The sequence below is a fragment of the Numida meleagris genome, chromosome 1 (genome assembly GCF_002078875.1).
Source record: "Numida meleagris isolate 19003 breed g44 Domestic line chromosome 1, NumMel1.0, whole genome shotgun sequence".
NCBI classification, from domain to species: domain Eukaryota; kingdom Metazoa; phylum Chordata; class Aves; order Galliformes; family Numididae; genus Numida; species Numida meleagris.
In genome coordinates, this window is record NC_034409.1 from 52,629,848 (window position 1) to 52,649,262 (window position 19,415).

Sequence of the window (19,415 nt, forward strand, 5' to 3'; positions counted from 1 at the left end):
TTCTCCTCCTCTGCTGCCGGGCTTCCCCCATTTTGGTTTATGGAGAAAAAGAAAATGGTAACTCAGGTAAGGCTGGCGGGCGGCTGCCGTGCCCGGCTTTGTCTCGGAGGCGGGAGGGCAGCGCGGGGCTCTGCTGGAGCCCGGGGGGTGGGAGCGAGCCCCGGCGCTCCGCCGCTCACCTGGCTTCGGGGTCCCGCACTGCCCTCTAGGGAGAGCGGGGCTGCGGCCGCCGGGCCCGGGGAGCACAAAGGTGAGCGGCGCCCCCGAACCGAGAGCAGCCCGGCGGCCGAGGGGCGTGCATCGCCCGCTGCTCGCCTTGTAAGGCTGATACGTGGTTTGGGATTTGGGTGGGTTTTCTTTTTTTTTCGGGTTTTTTTTTTTTTTAAATTTATTATTTTTGGCATGGCATCTGCAAATTGCTACCCGAAGGAGGGGGCAAAGGGAGGAGGAGAGCGGCATCACAGAGCCGGAATCCTTTGGAGTTGGGCATTATATAATGCCCCGCAGTGCCTTGCGGAGCTGGGAACCTTGGGGGGATATTCCTGAGGGGAGGCGGAGGGAAGGGCTCTCGCAAGGAACTTTTCTTCAGTTCGGATTTTTTTTTCTTCTTTCTTTCCTGCGGAGCTTTGCATTTTCCTACCCAGATGCACACTGTAGCCCTGGCTGCCCTCGTTGTCCCTGACTGCATCCCTGTGTGCCAGCCCTGGCCGAGCTCTGCATGTCCCGCTGCACGGGGCTGAGCAGTCTGCTGCAAGGAGGGACACCCTCTCTGACCCTTCCATCTCCCGTCCCACATTCATTGTCAGGGGCTGAAAAATGGGTCTCCGTCCTATGCAGTAAGGTATCTCCCAAGCCCCACCTCTGCTCCTGCTGTTTCGTCCCATCCATTACGGATTCCTTTATATCCGGACCGAGGCTTTCTGTTTTGAGATGGAAGAGCTCTGCAGAAATCTCCAGAGGCACTCTGTATCTATGTTTAGTTCCGTGAGTGATGCAGAAAAACTGTCTCTTTGCAGGCGGGGTCCATTTGTGTGTGGCTGCATGCTTGGGCTGTGCCAGGCTGGATGGAGGGGCATGCCCACGGGCACACTCTGGAGTTGCTCTGCACAGCTGTATATGCAGGGCGCTCCCTGCCACCACCGTTATGCAGTGCGGGATGGTGCCAAGCATGCACGGTCAGCGTGTGCCCAGGAGCTGGCATCCCAGGGCTGTGTGGTTTGGAGAATGAGGTGCTGGAGAGGATGGGGTGCTGCTGCTGCTGGAGCACTAGGTGAAACAGGAGGGCACAAACTCGCCTAAAGGTTGGGGATGCGGTTGGACTAGATGATATTGATGGTCTTTTCCTACCTTAATGGTTCTGTGATATCCTTGTGGACCGCACGTTGTTAGCATTGCTTGACCTTGCATTATAGCTGTCTTAAGAGCATGCAGTACCCAGGCTAGGAGCAGGGTTTGCACCGCATAGCGATGCACTGATGCTGAGGAAGATGCACGTGTGAGAAAACCCCAGCAGTATGGGAGGAGAGCTTGGGCTTCCCCTGGCTGGGGCTCTGGGGATGATGATGCTCATTTAGGTGTGCCCCGCAGTGCTGGGCTGCATGGGGGACAGTGGCATCTCCAGGGCGATGTCCCCATCCACAGCGTGCTGCAGTGGCGTGGCCTCATTCACAGCTTGTGAACTTGCTTCCTTGGGGTTCCCTTTAGCTTATGGAAAGTCCACGTTGCTGGTGCCTTAAGCTGCTGGATGAATTCAGCCTTGCTGTAACAGTGCCTTGCTCTGCTTGGTTCCATCTCCAGACGCCGCTGTCTGCCTTGTCTGCTGCTTTTTAGGGAGCAGCTCGCCCGTTTCCTTTGGAGATCCAGGAGATGAGCTCCTGTATAGGCACGAGGGGATGGTGAGACAAAGTAGATGGCAACGTGTGGGCTGAGAAGAACGGAAATAGCGATAGACGGGAGGTGCTGGAAGGGAGAAACGCTTTAAAAAGAGGAAACCTAAATTGCTAATGAGAGCAAGAGCTCGGATTCATTAACAGAAAGTACCCTTCTCTGATCCCCCTTTAATCCTAAATCGGTGAAAATGAGTGTTAAACGGAGCCCAGTACAGCATGTGCTAATTGCAGATAAAAGAGAAACTCTTGGGTGGACGGGAATTCCACGTTTAAGGGCTTTTTCTCCGTGGTGCATGGCGAGGCTGCTGGCTTGCGCGGAGCACAAAGCCCTCCCTTTCTTGGACAGCCCAGTGCCGTGCTGGCGTTTTCCTCCGAATCTGTTTCCCATCAGGGCTGGGAGAGGGGGAAGGTGTCGAGCATCTCAGGGAGCGGGAGGGGAGCTCTGCCTCGGTCGGGAGTCCCGCAGCCCATGTGGCAGCGCTGCGCGCAGGGCCGGGTGCCTTTGTAATGAATCACCCCGCCATTGTCTGCTCCCCTCCCTGCTGCCGCGATGGAGCTTTCACCTGGGCTGCTGCCTGCACGCGGGCCTTCTTCCAAGCTGGGAAGAGGAGGAGGAGGAAGGGCTGCCCGCCGTAATTAAAGCCAGACTAGGGAAAGCTGCTATTTTCAGCCCGCAGCACCCCGGTTTCCCTCCTTCTCCGCCTCGAGTGGCAGCCTTTTGATGTGGGTGTAGGCAGGAACATCTGAAGGTCCCCTTTTGTGAGGTTGTGGGATCACCAGGCTCCATTTTGCGGCACCATCTGAGGTGCCTTCGCCGCCGGCGTGCCCCCTCCCGTCCCCCAGCACCCCTCGGCGGCTCCAGCCAGCGCCGTTTATCTTGGCACGTGTTTCGCTCGCTGCGCTCTGCCCAGGGCTCGGGGAGGTGATGGCGTTTGTGGCTTTGAGACTAATTTATGTCCTTGTTAAAACGAACCAGCGAGCAGCCTCATTTTTTCCAGAGGTTTTCATCCCTTCCCCCTTCCATAACCCTTTCCCTCCCAGACCCTGCGTGCAGCTGGAGACAACCTTGTGCAGCCCAAAGTTGCTCACTCAGCCAATGATTTAAAAAAAAAAAAAAAAAAAAAAAAGGCAGAGCTCCATAAATGGAGATCTTATTTAAATCAGAGCGGCGGCTGACTCATTAAAGGCCTCTCTGTCTCCTTTTCTTTCCTCTGCCTCATTCTCTTCCCCTATCTCTCCCTACCTCCCGTGACAGCAGTCTGTGCTCACGCTGGGCTCTGGCAGTGGGGGTGGATTTGGGGATCAGAGGGGAAGCCCATCACGACGGCCACCTTGCAAATGTGCAAAGCATCTTGTTGTAGGAGAGCATCCTCCTTTGTTTGAACTGTCTGCAGGGGAGCCCGAGTGCCAGGACAGCCTCTCCTCCTGTCCCCGTATCGCTGCTTTGCCATCTCCTTCCCTCCTGGCAAGCTGGATGCTCCAGCATCCCCTCCTTCCCCTTTCCCCCACCCCTTCCCCCCAAAAAAAGGGGGTTGGTGGTGAAGAAAGAGCTTTCTCCATGCATTGAGGGATTCTCTTGGGAGCTACTGCTATTCCCTATCCCCTTTCCTTGCTTGGAGGATGGCAGCCCCCTCTCCCTCAGCCCTTGCTATTTGCTCCTTGGTTTGGTGCCCCCCTGCATGAGCTGTCTGAAGGGCTTTGCTCTTCTTGTATCCCACGGCCTCATGCTCTTTCCCTTTCGCTGCCGTTCTGAACGCGGTGCTTGTTTTTGTGTTACCTGACTTTCTGCCTCTGTGTACCCCCTAGTTCTTGCCTCCCTTCTGCTGTTTGTCGTAGGACTTCGGTTTAGCGCTGCGGGCACCATGTCAGCAGCAGAGGTTTGTGTGAGAGGAGTCCTGGCCAGGCCATTTTCCAGGAGAATCTCCCCCGGAGATTGAAGGATGGATCTGCAGCTCGCTTGCCCTGATGTAAGGACTTGTTTGTTTGATGTGGGCCTACGGATTGTGTCTGTAACTGTTGGGATACTTAGGGATTTAACTGCTGGTGGAGAAGGGCTTATTCTTAAGGGCTTAAAAATCAGTGGGGTCTGTCAGAGGCCAGTGAGCGTCTTTTTTTTTTGCTTTTTTCTTTTAATGTCTTTTTCCCTTTATCACCTTTCCCGAGTGCTTTTGGATGTGCTGGAGTAAAAGCAGACCCATGGGGCAGCCTCAATATAGCAGAAGTTGCGCGTAGCGTTGCCGAGGCAGGATGGCAATGCAGAGGGAACCTGATACAGCAGTGCCATTTCCTCAAGTCCCCGTCTTAGAGTGAACCTTGCTGCTTCCCAGCACATTTCTTCTGCACGTGGTTGGGAAGCTGATCCCACCTACCTGGGAGCTGGGACAGGAGGGGGCATGGATTTGCCACGGTGCACGCTGTCCTACTCGAATGAAGCGGCTATGTAATGTGAAATGCTGTTTTACTGCTATCTTAGGAGCTGGTAATTTGTGAGGTATCTAGATGAGTGCAGAAGGTTGTAGCGAGCTACCCAAAATATCCTCAGTTGGAGGCTGAGAAGGAGGGAGCCCGTAATACCAGTAATGCCTTTCCCTGCGAGTTGTTCATTTATGATGGCTCCAGTGCATTTAATTAGCATTGACCATCCTTTTACTATAACAGTCTGTCTAATACCAGTGCAAAGAGGGTTGGGGGGGAGGAGTGATAATTTTTTTTTTTCTTATTTTCTGGACTCTGGGCTTATTAACTGCTTCAGGTTAAGCTGCCTGACCTATTTCCCTCCCGGCCTTAGCTGCAAAGTCACAGGATTCACTAAAGGGCATTCCTCTAAATACTCGCGAGGAAGTGGTTATTTTGCCTCAGTATGGTCTTGAATAATACTTGAAGGGATGTAGTGAGGCACTCTTCCTGGAATCTAGGTAGAAAGATGTTAACATTCCTACCAAAAGCATTTTGGTTTGCTCCTGCAGAGTTATTTGTGATGCTGTGCCACGCGGGATGGTTTTTGCAGGGCTGCTCGAGGTCGCTCTGCTATGACCAGTGGAGACTGGAGATGGATAGGCTGCTTTTGTAGGGCTCCCAGAAGCTAGAGCAATTAATGATCAAGTGAAAGCTGTGTAGAAGCAGTGTGCTTTGCATATAGAAAAGAAAATGGGACAAATGCAGGGTCTGCTCAACAGCGTGATTTGTTTAAAATATCTGATGGATTTATTTATATTGCTTTGCAAAACTGTCTGTTGATACGATTCAGCAACATTATTCATGAACTGAATTGAGAGTATCGAGATGGTAATGGGAAAGCACTTCAGTTCTAGGGCATTTCCATATTTTAAGTTGGGAAGGAAACCTTTGTTTGCTCTCTGTATTTCTGTGTCTATTTCTGATGGTCTTTAATCACATGAGTGCCTGCTATTTTTTTCCACCAAAAAAAAAAGGAAAGAAAAACCAGGCAGCCGTCCTCCCATCCCCCCGGCTCCAGTCCATGTGGCACCATGGTGACCTCTGCCAGTATCAGTAGCAGGGTTGGCTGTTCCAGATGCATCCCACAGACCTCTGCCACTTACCCTGAATGTGTAATTAGCTGTCGTTTTCTGCGCAGACCGGCTTGATGTGTGTTTGCCAGTTGGTTTTATAGATTTGCTGACAGCGGAGGAATGGTGACTTTTTGCAATGTAAGGTTCAGTTTTAGGCTTCGAGCATACGCAAGTAGGCATGTTTTCCCTTCTCTTCCATCCTCATGTGACCCTGGCGTGAATGATTGAGGTGAGATGGATCTTCTCACTCATTCCTTGGGAGCTTCAGTCAATAGCTTGTCCTATCCAAGTCCATCCTTTCCTGCTCCTATTGAGTCAAACTTGTCTCATCTCTTTCTTGCCAAGTAACTGTATGTCCTCTTGGCTCTCAGGCTCCTTGTCCCAGTCTACTTTTCTTCTTCTACACCTATAGATCATTAAGGTTTTTTTGGTTTTATTGTTTTGTATTTGGAGTGGGTGACTGCTGTGCAATGCTACTTGATCCCTACAAAGGGGATAGTTGAAAGTACAGGAGATAGGTCATCCTTCTGCTGTTGTTGGTCTCCAGACATCTGGCATGGCCTGTATCTCCTGTAAGCTGTGGATGAGGCCTCAACTAGAGCATGAAATCACAGAAAATGAGATATGAGTGGCACTGCCAGTAGTCCTCAGGAGTGCTCCTATTTCCTGATACAACTGATGGCACATAAACCGTTGCTGTGGAGGGCTTGAGCCACCTGCCTTAAAACATTTGTGGTGCTGTTGCCTGCCCTGATGGTCTGAGTCCTTTGTTTTCTGCGTGTTTCTAAGCCTTTCCTACTATTTCATGTCAAACTTTATGTCCACATTTGTTCTTTCCGTGATAAATGCAAAGAACAGATTTGTTCTTCCATTTGCTACAGGCTGTGTATCCTGGACAATTTTTTTGTCATTTTAACCTTTTTTTGGACCATCTTATATAGCTTTGCTAGCAAACTGGGTTAATAAAAATGTAAGATATGAGCAAAAACAAATGTTACAGACCCCCAAATAAAAATGCAGATAGCACAAATAAGAGTTTGGATGTTTTTTCAGAACTGTGAACTGAAAGCAGAGTCTTATTAAGGCTGCTGATACTTCCCATTATAATAGGTGGCACTACCAGCTCTGCCTATAATGGAGACTTTCTCCCCAAGTAGTCAGTTCCTAAATACCGAAGCGGAACTGCAGTCTAAGTATCCTGTAATCTGAGGGTGCAAGGAGACACCAAAAATGTCCAAGTAATTGGAAAGGTAATCTTTTAGCAGCCCCTGAAGACTGCCCTTGGGCTGGGAGGCTGGGATACTGTTAAAACCCTCTCAGCTGTCTTCCCAGTTATCCTGCTTAAAATTCATAGTCTGCAGTCATGGTCCTGGGGAGTTCAGGCTCTCTACGTGCTTTGTAAGTGCTGGTCTCACCGAGCTATCTGACTTGGAGGGCATATTTGACTTCCACATAACTGCTTTTGATTAACTAAGATTTGGATAGTCAGAGTTTGCCCTATATGGTGCAGAGACCATCGTTCACCTATCGGGTCTTACTGAGGCCCCTTATACGAAGCTTGCATTCTCCTTCCAGTCCTAATAGCAAAATCTGCTTCAGATTACCTAGAGACCAGTTTAAAAATGCCTTGGAGAGGAGGTCTGGCTTCTTGGATAGTGCTAGTACTCCTTTGTCTCATGTACCCTCAATGAATAGCGAAACCCTTAATTTGGTTTGTTGTTCTTCTGTAGCTTTTCTTATTTTTGCTATTGTTCAGTATGGCATATAAAAAGGGAGTTATCAAAACTGAATGATTATGCAAAGGACTCAAGAATATTAGGGAGCAGAAGTAAGAAAGGCTTTTGTTTTCCAACTTGTGTCCTTTCCAACTCTGTAAAATGTAATGTAGATAAATAGGGCAGCAGGGGAAAGGACTTCAGAATTTCAATAGGAAGAGTTTGAAATCTGTGTTATCCTGCAGAGGATCCTTCCAGCCTGAATTAAGAGATAGAGGAGAAGGAGCGTGGAAATTTGGTGGAATTAGTGAATTAGTCTGTTTGTGGCTGTTGGTTGGACTGGAAGGCATTGTGGTACATCAGCTTTGCTCGGTGTTCAAATATCTTGTGCGCATTAGTTTGCTCTGACTTTTTCCCTTGCCTTTCTTCGTGTGCGTGATGAAACTGTTAAACTTGGTTACAGTGTTGGTATGCAAAGCCATTCTCAGATCTGCATATCACCTCGTTGTAGGATGAAGCCCTTCTCTGTCTTAAAGCAGCGTAAAAGGAAGAAAAAGTACTTCTAGGAATCCTTCTTAGACACATTTGGTTTTGAGGCTCACGTTCTGGTGGTGGGGTTGGGTGAGCTTAGATAGACCTGTGCAGTGGAGCTGGCGTGTGTTAAAGGGTATGGTGTGGAGGGAAATGGGAATGCCAGAGGCTGTGCCTGGGGTGCTTCTTTGTGCCAGGTGTCCATACAGGACCAGGCTCTGAATGAGTGACTGATGGAGTGTCTGAAGAGTAACGTGTGCTTGGTGCTGTGCTTACCATTGGGGGCCCTCTGTGGGAATTCCAATACATGACATTTCACGTTTAGCTCTATCTTGCACTTGAATGAAAGTGGCTGTGTCTCTGGTCCCCGCAGCCCATTGCCGTGTGGTGATACTGCTCCTGGACCACTATTAATTTACTTTCCCATGTGGTTGTGGTAGGGTTAGTTCTCAGCTGGATCACTGTCCCTGTGACAGTCAGTGCTGGCACAGGTGTGATGCAGAATGCAGTCAGGGGGCCTTGTGTTGGCGGCACAAAGATTTTAGATCATCTGAAGCCTGGGCCTGCATCCTAAGTAGTAATTTTTGGAGGGACTCTTAAGTCTTCAAAGCTGTTGTTCATTAACATACTGGAAGGGATGTGAGAAGAAGTTATCTGGTAACTTGAACTTAGAGAGGTGGAAAAAAAAATTGCTGCTGACGTCTTGATGCCTTGACAGAAAGTGAGAGATGAATCTAAATAAATCACGTTAAATCAGATTAAGGATCTCTAAGCTGTATTTTCTATCAACTCTGGAATTGTAGCTTTAGGCAGCCTGGTGGCAGCTTTGGCCGCAGGGAGGGTCCCCCAAAATCAGCCCTCGGTGAGGAGGCAGCAGAGGCAGTGATGTAACTGTCCCGCTCAGCTTTCGGCTCAAATGTGATTTCTCAGGATTTTTTTTTTTTTTTTTTTTTTTTTTGCTGTTAGCGATACTCTTAATTAGTTCTGACAACGAGCTGTGGGAGTTCCAGTGAGTGTGGTACAGAAGCAAGGAGAGAGCTGTGCCAGGGGCTGCAGGCTCCTGCTCACCGGGGAGAGCGCATGCCAGGCCCGTTCCCATTCCGTCAGATAGAAGCCATGCGGCCTGTGTGCTCCATAAAGCACAAGTGCCCAGAAGGCCAGAGAGGGAGGTTACGAAGCTCTGAGCTGCTTGATGTGTCACGTGGAGGGGAAGGACAGCTGGAGCTGACTAATACGAGTTTCTTAATATCATAGAGGAGCATAAAGGAAGATAAAATTCACTCTTCTAGGTAGGTTATCAAGGAGTGGAGTGTCTTCCAAAGTGTAGCAGGGCTCTGGGTTGGCTGTGAGGCTCAGCACGTTGCCATACAGTTACTCTGAGATGCTGTCTGACTTCAGTCTCGGAGAAAGTTAGTCGGTGGCAGGAAGGAACCTCCTGTGATTGACATGCAGAGCGTGCTGGGCCTCCTGGCTACTGCTCTGTAAGCACTGCCGAAGTGTGAGCGTGTGGCTGGGCTGCCTGCAGCCATGCAGCTGAAGTGGTTTAGGAGTTGCCCTTAACTGCATCTGTTCCACCTTCCTGAGTCCACTGCTTCCTGCAGTGTGGTGACAGCAGTGTCCAGCAGATGCGGAGCGCAAAGCAGTGCAGTTGCTGACCCTGTTCCCTCTATGGTTACAAAAAATTGACCACAGCTGTAACGTGAAAGTAGTCCTGGTTACACTGTAGTAGGGAATTCCAGGGTTCTGGATAGGCTTTACATCCTAGGCGTGCTAGAGGAAGCGCTAACAGTGATAGGTTGTCATCACATGTTGATCTTAAACGATTTTTGGAGTGTTGCTCTCTTGAATAAACACTGGTGTTTAATTTCTGGATTTGAAGGAGTTTCTTCATGTGTACTGGCCTTCCTGTAAATCTCCTAGGGTGTTTTGAAGATGCAGGAAAGCAAAGGACTTCATGGAACAATACACTGGTGGCTGTGGGCTATTAATGGTGCTATCACTGGCCACTTTTGAACATCAGCTCTCACTGCAAATTTAGTAGCAGACAAGTGATCCATTTGCAGAGCTTTACCAGCCTTCTTAGGTGGAGCTGGAGAGGATCTTGCAAAGCAGCGGTGTGAATTGAAACTGTGATCTGTTCAGCACCTGGCTAGCCCTGGAAGTTCTCAGCATTGCCTACCCTGTCACTTCCAGCAAAACAGAGAAGCTCAGACAAGATAAAGTTAAAACCAAGTGCTGAGGGTTGTTGTGGAGGAACTGAAGAATGTTTCTGAAGTTTGACAGTGATGGAGTAAGTCTGTGGGCTGTGCTGGTGCAGCTGGGGGATGACTGTGTGGAGCCCATCCAGCCAGCTGGGTCTCCGGCTTCCCAAGGAATGAGTGTGTTTGGTCACTGTGTTTTGAAGGAACATGTTTGTGGTGCAAAGCAACTGCCTGTCCCTATGCCATCCACTGCTTTCAGACCAGCAAGAAACAATTCCGGTTCCTGATGTCCTCATTACTTTGGCTCAAAACTTCTATGTCTTCAAAGAAACGGTTCACTTCAGCTTATTTTTTGCTTTCAGTTAATTGTGCTCCTTCTAAAGCAAAGAGGATTATCATCTTGACCACTTACATGCTCACACTCCAGGATCTCCTTCCTCCTTGCTCTCAGTTGGGATATTAAGTGTTTCACATCTCATCTCTTAAAGGAGGCGGTTGCACCTTTGAAAATTGTTGGCAGAGTCTGCTGAAATCTTGTGGTGTTTTAGGTCAGCTGTCAGTGATAGTAACCTGATCTATGGCAAATCTCTCCCTCCCTCTCCCCAGGGTGCCTGCTCTGCCATTTGCGTGCCATTAGGGCTGATATGATCCAAATTAACTTCTTCATCTGTTTACATTTATTTTCTGAGTCATGAGAGGTCCTTGTGAGCCACGGGATTAAATGTTGTTTTCCTTCCTCGCTCTTTTTGTATTTTAATGAACTTTATCTTCTCTTTCTTGCCTTCATCGGATGCTTTCTTTCCACCTTAGTGTGCTGGTGAGAACTTGGCCCGTCACAGGAGTAATCCACAGCTGCACTGTCAGCAGAGGAGCGCTCGTTATTTTGATATCTGCTGCAAAATGGTGGCTCCTGCTCTAAATTACTTGGTGAGGTAATTGCTTAGCTTCCAGTGTATTTTGCTTACACTGTGCATGAGATCCCTTAATAGGATAGAAAAGCACAAGGTGTTTTTTCAGGGCTAGGCTGAGTCTGGCTTCTTACTGGATCCTTTTTCGGTTTCGGTGATACAAAGGACAGTCGTGGTAGTGGTTGGGAGCAGAATTGTAAAATCCTGGCACTCACTGCTGGCAAAGCAGCGGGATTGTTGTCACTCTCTGGACTACACTGCTGTGATTGCTATTTTATATTTTTATTATAAACAGCGTCTTTTTGGTGGTGCTGCTGCTGGTATTCCGGGAGCTGTGATCCAGAAGGGATGGAGGAAGGCAGCAAGTGATTGATCTGACTGCTCCTTGAAATACTATCTGCAGAGAAGTTTTGCTATCTGACAGCTCAGTACTTCACTTTGGAGCCATTTTCTGCAGGAGTGTAAGGCAACAAGAGAGAATTTCATGAATATGAAGCTGGCTGTCCTGAGCAGGCTTGTGCAGCTGTCGGGTGCTGCATTGGTCAAGGGGGAAAAAACCCACATGAAATTGGCATGAGGCTCTGCTGTGCAGTGGGAAGCTTATTGATATCCATCAAGGCTGTTTCTGTGTGCAGTTAAAACCCAGCTGTTCCCTTCAAAGCGATGGAAGCACATCCCTAGAAAGGATAGGGCCCGGTACGGATCACTTGTGAGCTATGGCAACCCAGCCTTGTTCCTTACTTAGGTAAACCCTTTGGCTGCTCCTCATGAGGGGGTCTTCTTGGCTTCCCTTTCATGGAATCATTAAGGTTGGAAGAGACCAATAAGATCACCAAAGTCCAACCGCCAGCCCATCCCCACCATGCCCACTGACCATGTCCCTCAGTGCCACATCCACACGGTTCTGGAACACCTCCAGGGACAGTGACTGCACCACCTCCCTGGGCAGCCTGTGCCAGTGCAGCACCGCTCTTTCTGAGAAGAAGTTTTTTCCTAATATCCAACCTTTGTGCAGGGCAGGCTTAGCTCAGCTTTCTGAAGCTTCCCTGCCTGTTGTGTGACTAATCAACGTTGTATGCGTTGTGAATCTGGGAAGGGAAGCACTGGAGGCTGGCATGGGAGACCAGTTCTGAGCATGGCCATGTGATTTGTCTAGAATCTTATGTACTTACAGGGCCGCAAGTGCTTTATATGGGATTCTGATTTCCTTCAAAATTTGTTTCTCCCTGAACTTCTTGTATTTCAGTTTCTTTATGGATGTGATTTAAAAAGGAAGAATCAAGCTTTTAGCACTGCACTAGTCAAAGTAGCCCCCCTTAACATGAATGACATGCAGATGACAGCTGATTAAATGAAAGCGTTTTCTGTTATGTCCTGAACCTGTTTTCTAGCCAATTTTCTTCATTCCAGTGATGGCAAAGTTCTGTGCATCTGTTAGCGTCCTGCAGAGAGCCAAGCAGAGCTGCTAGCGACCGAGAAACACCAGCGTGACTGCACCACTTAAATGAAGGAGAGGAGCTGCAGGGGAAAGAGAGGGGCTTCCACACTTCTTTGCTCCACCGGGCACCGAGCTTTTAGGTTTAGTGGTTTTGTTTTTGTTGCTCTCTCGAGGTGTGCTATGGGGGTGTAAAGCGAATTCTCCCAGCATGTGATTGCCGCACCCCAGAGCCAGCGGCCCCGTGAGAGGTGGAAGCACAGCTCGCTGGGAAGTGGAGCACCTTTTTACCTTTTTGTGTTATTTTCTGTGTCTGGACGGTTACGGGAGCTGTGCTCATGAATATTTGAGGCGCTCAGGTGCCTGTTGAGGGCTGGGGAGAGGGGAGGTGGTCGGGGCAGAGCAGGGAGCGGCCGTGGCCCTGAATGTTTGTGTCCTCTCTTTTATTCTAATAGACTTCTCATCGGGATGGATGTGCTCTGAAATATTTATTGCCCTGTTTAAATATTCATCGCTGCGAAGGCAGTGCAGCCGGATGGCAGCAGCAGAGCCTCAAGGGACAGGGGCTGCAGCAGTCCTTGGCATTTCCTCTTGGTAATATGATAAAAATATATATATTAAAAAAATATTGGGCATTCCTCCTCCCCCAGAGATTGACAGAAGCAACCAGGCACGTGTCTCCGGTGTTTTCTCTTCGTGCCAAATACTTGCTCCTCGGCTTGGGTGCAGGGTGCTGCTCATGGCTGCGAGATGCTGGCTTCTCCAAGCCCACGTCCTGGGGCTTTGTGCAGCCCAGTGCCATGGGCAGGAGGGAGCTGGCTGGCAGGATGGATTCCGGTCTTCAGCCTCTTTGCTCTTCTGGAGGTGCAAGCTGGCAGATGGAGCTGGGAGAAGGGCTCTGCTCGCTGCTGCAAAGGTGGAGGTTGCCAAGAGCCACCAAGGGGTGAATGTCATGGGAACACGCGTAGTGACACACTAATGGAGCTGCAGGTGCTGGCGGGCATGTTGTCAAAACGAGGAGCTCTTCTAGCAATTCAGCTTTTAAGTATATCGATTCAGCTTCAGTAATACATAGCAGCTTAAAAGTGTGACTGCCAGTAAGAAGCAATAGTTTAATCAGAATATTCGTTCCCTTTCTGCTGTTAAACTGGACGCTCAAGGCGTTGCTGCTCTGGTGAGGCGCAGCTGGCCCGTGTGCAGGAGAAGCCTGAGCTGGTTGCTGGCTCCAGCAGGAATTCGGTAAACACACCTTAGCTGAAAGGCCTGGGGGAAAGAGGCTTTGTAAGGGCTTAGAAGCAAAGGGGTCGTCTTTCCTGAGGTACCTGACATTCGTGGTGTGTAAATAAACAGCTATTACGCTAGCTTACATGGGGGCATTCTAAAGGTAAAGCATAAGCAAAGCAGGTAGTGGCAATAATCCGCGTTGCATGTCGGGATAAAGCGGCTTTCAGGTGCGTTCCAAGCGCAGTTAATGTGGCGTAACCGTGGGCTGTGCAGGAAGAATGGTCCCTCGCCCGCCCGGCCCGGCCATATGCTGCGGCCTCCTCCCGCACTGGGCGTCCTGCTTGGGCTGATCCAAGGCGGGCCGCCTCGGGCTGTGGCTGAACAGAAGGCTATTGTTCGGGCTAACTTCTGGCGGTGACACGGCTGGATCTCACAGCAGCCGGGGAAGGAAGCGGAGTCACTTCTTCCGAGGCCGGTGGATAGTTTATCACAGCAGCTGGTACACAGAACTGCAGCCGTGCTTATCGGTGGCTTGTTCCTCTCAGTGAGACTGAGCCATTTTACTTCGAAACGTGCCTGCTGCTCAGTCTCACCTGCTTTCCTTTGCGCATCGACTTCCACCAGCTTTTCCTAGCTTTCCAGATCACGGTCCTATAGATCTGCCTTTAGATAGTCTCTTCTGCCTCACGGGCCCTTATGCCTCACCCTGATGCCTCTGCTTTGAATCAGGGAGCGCTCTCAGCAAAAAGGCACGAGGAGAGGACCGAATTCTTCTTACCGGCCAACTTAATGACTGCTACTTAGAAAGTCAGTAAGCAAAATAAAATGGTGTCTTTTACCAGAGCTGAGTTTATCAGACTCAGCTCCTGGCTATTGGTTTTCTCGATGCCTTTGCTCATTAGATTAAATACTATTAGTGCCCAGGGTTTGGTTTTTTTTTTGTTTTTTTTTTTTCCCTAACCATTAATATACTTTCACAAAATAATCAGTTGGCACTTAATTTTTTTTTTTATGATAAGAAAAATAGTTTGGGGTTCTCAAGCTTTTCAGTGTATAGTCATGTTTTGGTTAGGGTTTGTGGTCACTTTCGTGGCTTTTTCCTGTTCTCATTTGAGTTTTTTTTTTAATTTCCTTTTTAAAAATGTGCTTATGGAAGTGTGTACCCCATTTCTTATCTGTCCAGGGCCGTGTGCTGAAGTAATATTGCTCCCATTTCCTACTTCGTGGTAATATATCCAAATGATTTTACTCATGCCTTTCACCAGCCTATTGCTCTGGTGAGTTACTTCTTAGTGACCACCCATTCCTTTTCCAGCATCCCTGCTTTCCAGGATACATAACGGAGCCTTCCTTGAAAATGGAAAACTCATCTTGGAACAAATAAGTAACAGAAGATAGGAGAATGCATTACTGGAACGGAAAGTTATTGTGGGAAGGAATCTGCGTTTTTAAACTGTTAAATTTCTGTTCTCTAGCATATGCCAAGTCACAGATTTCCTCCCCACCGCACCCCGACAGCAGATTGATTATAATATTGTTGCTTTGTTACCCTGGCACTTGAGTCACAGATGAGTCTCGTTTGCCTTGGCTGGAGCTGTGTGCATCAGAGCCCGTCTGTTCAGCACTGAATTGTGGCCGTCCCCACGATGGGCCAGCAGCAGTGACAGGGCTGGGAGATTTAGCTGCCTGCATAAAAGGATGGGGGGAGGAAAAAAAGAGAGAACCTCAGGAGGAGCTCTGATTCTGTTTCAGTATGCTGCATATGTCTCATCCTCCACCTTTGCTCCATAGTCACGTCTAAAAGCACGACTTCTTGCTCTGCTTTCTGCCAGCTCTGCAGTTCTTTCCGAGGCATTCAGTGCTTTCCCAATTGATTCCAGATGTGCTTGCCTTCCCTGCATTTTCTCCCTTCCTCCTCCTCAGCTGGCAGCTTTTCTGGGAGGAGCGGAATCAGGGCAGGCAGGCAGGAGGGGAGGGCTAGCGCTGGCTGGTGAGACTGGGGGAATAGAAGGGGTCTGCATAGTACAAATGAAGATGACTGACTGGGCTTTGAGGCTTTAATTTTCTCCCTGGTTGTCCATCCTCTAGCTAAGCCAGCTTAGAGCAGCACCATCACACAGCTCCTGCCACTGAGGGGGAAGCTGTATGCCAGAAGCCATCTTCAAAACCCTTCCTAGAAGAGCACCAGGTATAGAGAGAGATCTGGAAGTCTATTGCAGATAGGTATATCACGTAGAAAGGGCTTTGAAAAATTCCTGTGACTAACGTAGGTACAAGTCTTTCAAAGGGGATGAATGAGCTTTTTAAGAGTTCAGCTTTTCAGAAATGAAGTCTGAATTCCCGAGGCTGCAGGAATAGCCCTCCATGCAGTGTAGTTTGGTGATGTGCTTGCAGAATACTGGGAGACAGCCCTTCCACAGAGCGGGGATGTGGGATGAATGGCTGCTGCTCAATCCAGCCCAGGTCCCTGATCAGGTCTTGGGAGGAGGATGCTGGTTTTCAGAAATACAGCATCACTCGGAGAGCTGCCATCTTTCTCGAAACAAAGCCGCTATCTGACTGGAGGACTGCCCTGACATCCTGGTAGAGAGCTACTGTGGGATTTTCTTCCCTATAGACATGCCTGTGTTCTGCAGCACCTAGAAGCTGCTGGTTAGCAGTTGGTACAGGCAGAAAACCAGCACTGTGCTGCATTGTAGCCACGTAGGAGGATGCAGTTGATCCAGTGCAGACATGCTCCGCTCCCAGCGGAGCCGGTACCGCGCTTCTTCCCCACTGCCAGCCTTCAGTCCTTGCTGCCTCCCAGCATGGGAATCCGCACTGGTGCGACTGCGAGTGTGATCAGTTTGCTAATCCACTGCAAAGCTTGGATTAAACATACGTGGCACATCTGCAGTGCACTGTGTCTTAGCTGCGGTTCATTTCAATTCTGGTCCAGAAGAAGAAACCTAACCCTCTTTGCTGAACAGCGAAGTAATCCCACTCGTACGGGGACGCTTCCACCGCTCCGGGTGCCTGTTGGATTAGTGTGTGACTAGATGCGACATATTCAGAGGCTGTGTTTTCATACTGATTGGTTGAAAGCTGGTCGTCTTAGGGAAATCTCTCTCCCAAGAACGTTTGACAGTGAATGCCAAATGGAAAATATTCATGTGGAGGATTGCAGAGCTGGAAAGAACACCGCCAGGGCAGATGCTAAAGGAGTGTTCTAGAGTGAAAATGTGAACTTGGCCTTTCATTTGCCTGCTTTTTAGGAAGCATCCATCCTGGTGACCTTTTCCTTCATTCTCAGCCCCCCTCCTCCCCTGTAACGTTCGGAGGTAGTTTCATTTCTAATGTGAAATGGAAACAGATGTTGAGGCCTTGATGGGGTCTCATGAAGCACATTTCTCTTCCTAATCAACCCCAGAGAGCGTGAATTGATTGAAAGCATTTGGTAGGATGCCTTAATTGCCAGTAACGCTTCACTTTTTTTCATTTTTTTGTTTTTTAAAGGGGGCATAATGTGGATTTCAAGAGCAGCAAATCAGTATTGAAATCTGAAAGCTGGTGGGTAAATTTCAGGCTGGCAAACTGACGTGGCCCTGGGCCTTATTGGCATTGCTCTGGCTGTATAGTGCTGGGAGAAATGGCCGTGTTGGGGTGAGTGAGTGCTTCCTGGGTAGCACAGTAAGATAAGACCGTAATTTTCTTTCTTCCTTTCCTATAAAAGTGAGGGTTGAACTTATCTGTTAAAAAGAAAAGAAGTACTTAAATGCATTAAAAAAAAAAAAAAAAGCCAGCTGTTTTCTTTTACAGGACAGTTTTTGGTGGCCTGGAATGATAGTGTATATTGGAAGATAACTTGCTCTTCTCTTGCTTTACATATCAAGGAAAAGGAAGGAGAAGATTAGATAATCCAGTGCAAGCTTGCTCCAGGAAGTTGGAGGAAACATGCCTTTAAATGGTTAGATGTGTGCCTGTGTGCAGGCAGCTATTTTGGTGGAAGGTCAGCTCAGTTAGGCTTAAGTTGAGCCAATTGGAAAAAGAGCATCCTTAAAATGATTGCTCCCAGTTTAAATTAAAAAAAAAAAAAAAAATCCACAAGTGTGTGCCAATCGACTTTTAACAAAACTGGCATGAAACTCCACCAAACTCTTGCAGAACTACCCATAGGTAGAGCATTGCTTCTGAGAGGGTTGAGGAGGAATTGCTGTTGGGTGTAAGGGTTGAAATCCCTAGCATGTTGTAAATCAAATCCCAAACCCTCCGTTATTGTGATCTTCCTCAAGGTGCTTTTACAATCAATCCACATCAAGGGAAGAAGTGTTGATTTTTATCCATCTGCGTCACCAGGCAGACATGCCAGGCCCGCACCCTGGAGCCACAGCAGTGCCTTTGTGGTGTGGGTGTTGGGTTAGGGCCGTGCACCCCTGGGCTCCCACAAAGGCTTGTACAGAGAGGTACCAGGGAATGGTTATGTAGTAACCGTGCTTGGAGTTGTTCTGTACTGTCCCTGGGGGTTGTAATCAGTAAGTAACACTTGTGGGGAAATCGTGTTTGCTTTCTAGGATGCTTGTCTTTTTTCGTTCTTCTCTTCCTGCTTTCCTTTCCTTTCTTTTCCCTTCCTCTTAGCTTTGTATATCCTTTCCATCTCTCAACTTTCCTTCCATAGACTTTTTGCCTATGTGATAAGTGCTTAAGGACTGAGTGGGAACAAAATCCCTATGTTCTAAAATACTATTCCCATTCAGAAACTGAACAGGAATGAACTGGCTGTGATCTGGAAAGTGTTTGGAGGTAAGGAGCTTGTATGATGTTCTTGGGTACCTGAAGGGTTCACGTGGGTGGGTCAGTGTTCAGCAGGACTGGGGAGGTAAAAAGCCATCGCTAATCATCCCATACACATCATTTACATTTGAACATCTTCGCTACCTGAAGAGCAAAAGGACAATCTTGAGAAATCTAGGCTTCAGTTCCAGGGTGTATGAGAACCACTGATGTCCCCTAGCGCTTCCCTCCCCACTCCTCCACCCCTCACCATTCTGGCTCATGCGCTCCTCGCCCTTTGCCAAGATGTTTCAACGCGCTCAGCTGGGAGCAAAACTAACCTGACAATAAAAAGCAAGTCTTTTTTTCTCTTTTTTCTTCTTTTTTCTGGGATACGTGCTGAAATGACTCACGGAGGGTGGAGGCAGCAGGTGGCTAGAGGCCGGGACCTCAGCATTAGGAGCCTGGGGAGGGTGTGCTCCGCTCCCTCCGGGCCAGCTGTGACCTGGTCAGAGGGGAATGGTGTGGTTCCTGTGTCCCTGTCAGGGGCAGCGTGAGGTGGGCAGTGGCTCCAGGTTGAGCTGTTGCCTCCGCAGAGCAGAGTTAGGAGCATTTTTGCTATTTACTGAAGGGATTAGGGTAGCACGGAGAGCAAACAGCCGTAGCCGGGAGCACAGCAGTTGTCACAAACACCTTAATTGCCTCCAGCTAGATGGGAGGCAGCTCCTCCCAGGCTTAATAATGTAGGCATGGTGAAGGCGAACCTGTCAACAGTGGGCTGGCCCCCCCTTGCTCCATCTATCACAGTGCTTGGGGGTTTCCAGAGCTGAACAGTACTTTGGAGAGGTTACTTGGTGCGTGCGTGCTGTAGCGTTGCCTTGTGCCTCCCTCTGAAGCTCATGGCTCTTCATAATGTGGCGGACAACGCGCAACTTGTGGCACTTCACGTGGAATTGTCTGTGCAGAAATTGCGCCAGGTCAGTTGTACCAGAATTGCCATTTTAATCTGTTACGCTTTGCTGTCTATGCAAATACTGGCATACCGATACAGAAGGGATCCGCAGTTGCATCGCTCTGAGGCTCCTTTCACGTCCCTCTAATTACGCTCGTTTCTCCAGCGCACAAAACAAAACCAGCCCCTCGCGAAATAAACCGATCTTTGTTAGCTGACAGCTTTATGGAAGTGGGAGGCCTTTGTGCATGTTTGTGGTGCTCGCACTCGGTGCCGTGATC

The 19,415-nt window shown here is 48.9% G+C and overlaps 1 protein-coding gene across 7 annotated transcripts in view; it reads left to right on the top strand.

Annotated features, from left to right (window-relative positions):
- Window positions 1-19,415, top strand: part of RBFOX2 (RNA binding protein, fox-1 homolog 2) — a 152,102-nt gene that overhangs the window by 70,831 nt on the left and 61,856 nt on the right. For 5 of the 7 annotated variants that reach the window (XM_021386161.1, XM_021386177.1, XM_021386207.1 and 2 more), the window contains exon 1: window positions 7-66. The exons of 1 other annotated variant lie outside the window; for it this stretch is intronic. In XM_021386161.1, the coding sequence (XP_021241836.1) occupies window positions 40-66 (27 nt within the window). In that variant the 5' untranslated portion in view covers window positions 7-39. Of the gene's footprint in view, window positions 1-6; window positions 67-3,725; window positions 3,857-19,415 lie in introns of those variants that run through there. One more of the 7 variants, XM_021386170.1, reaches the window with a different exon arrangement.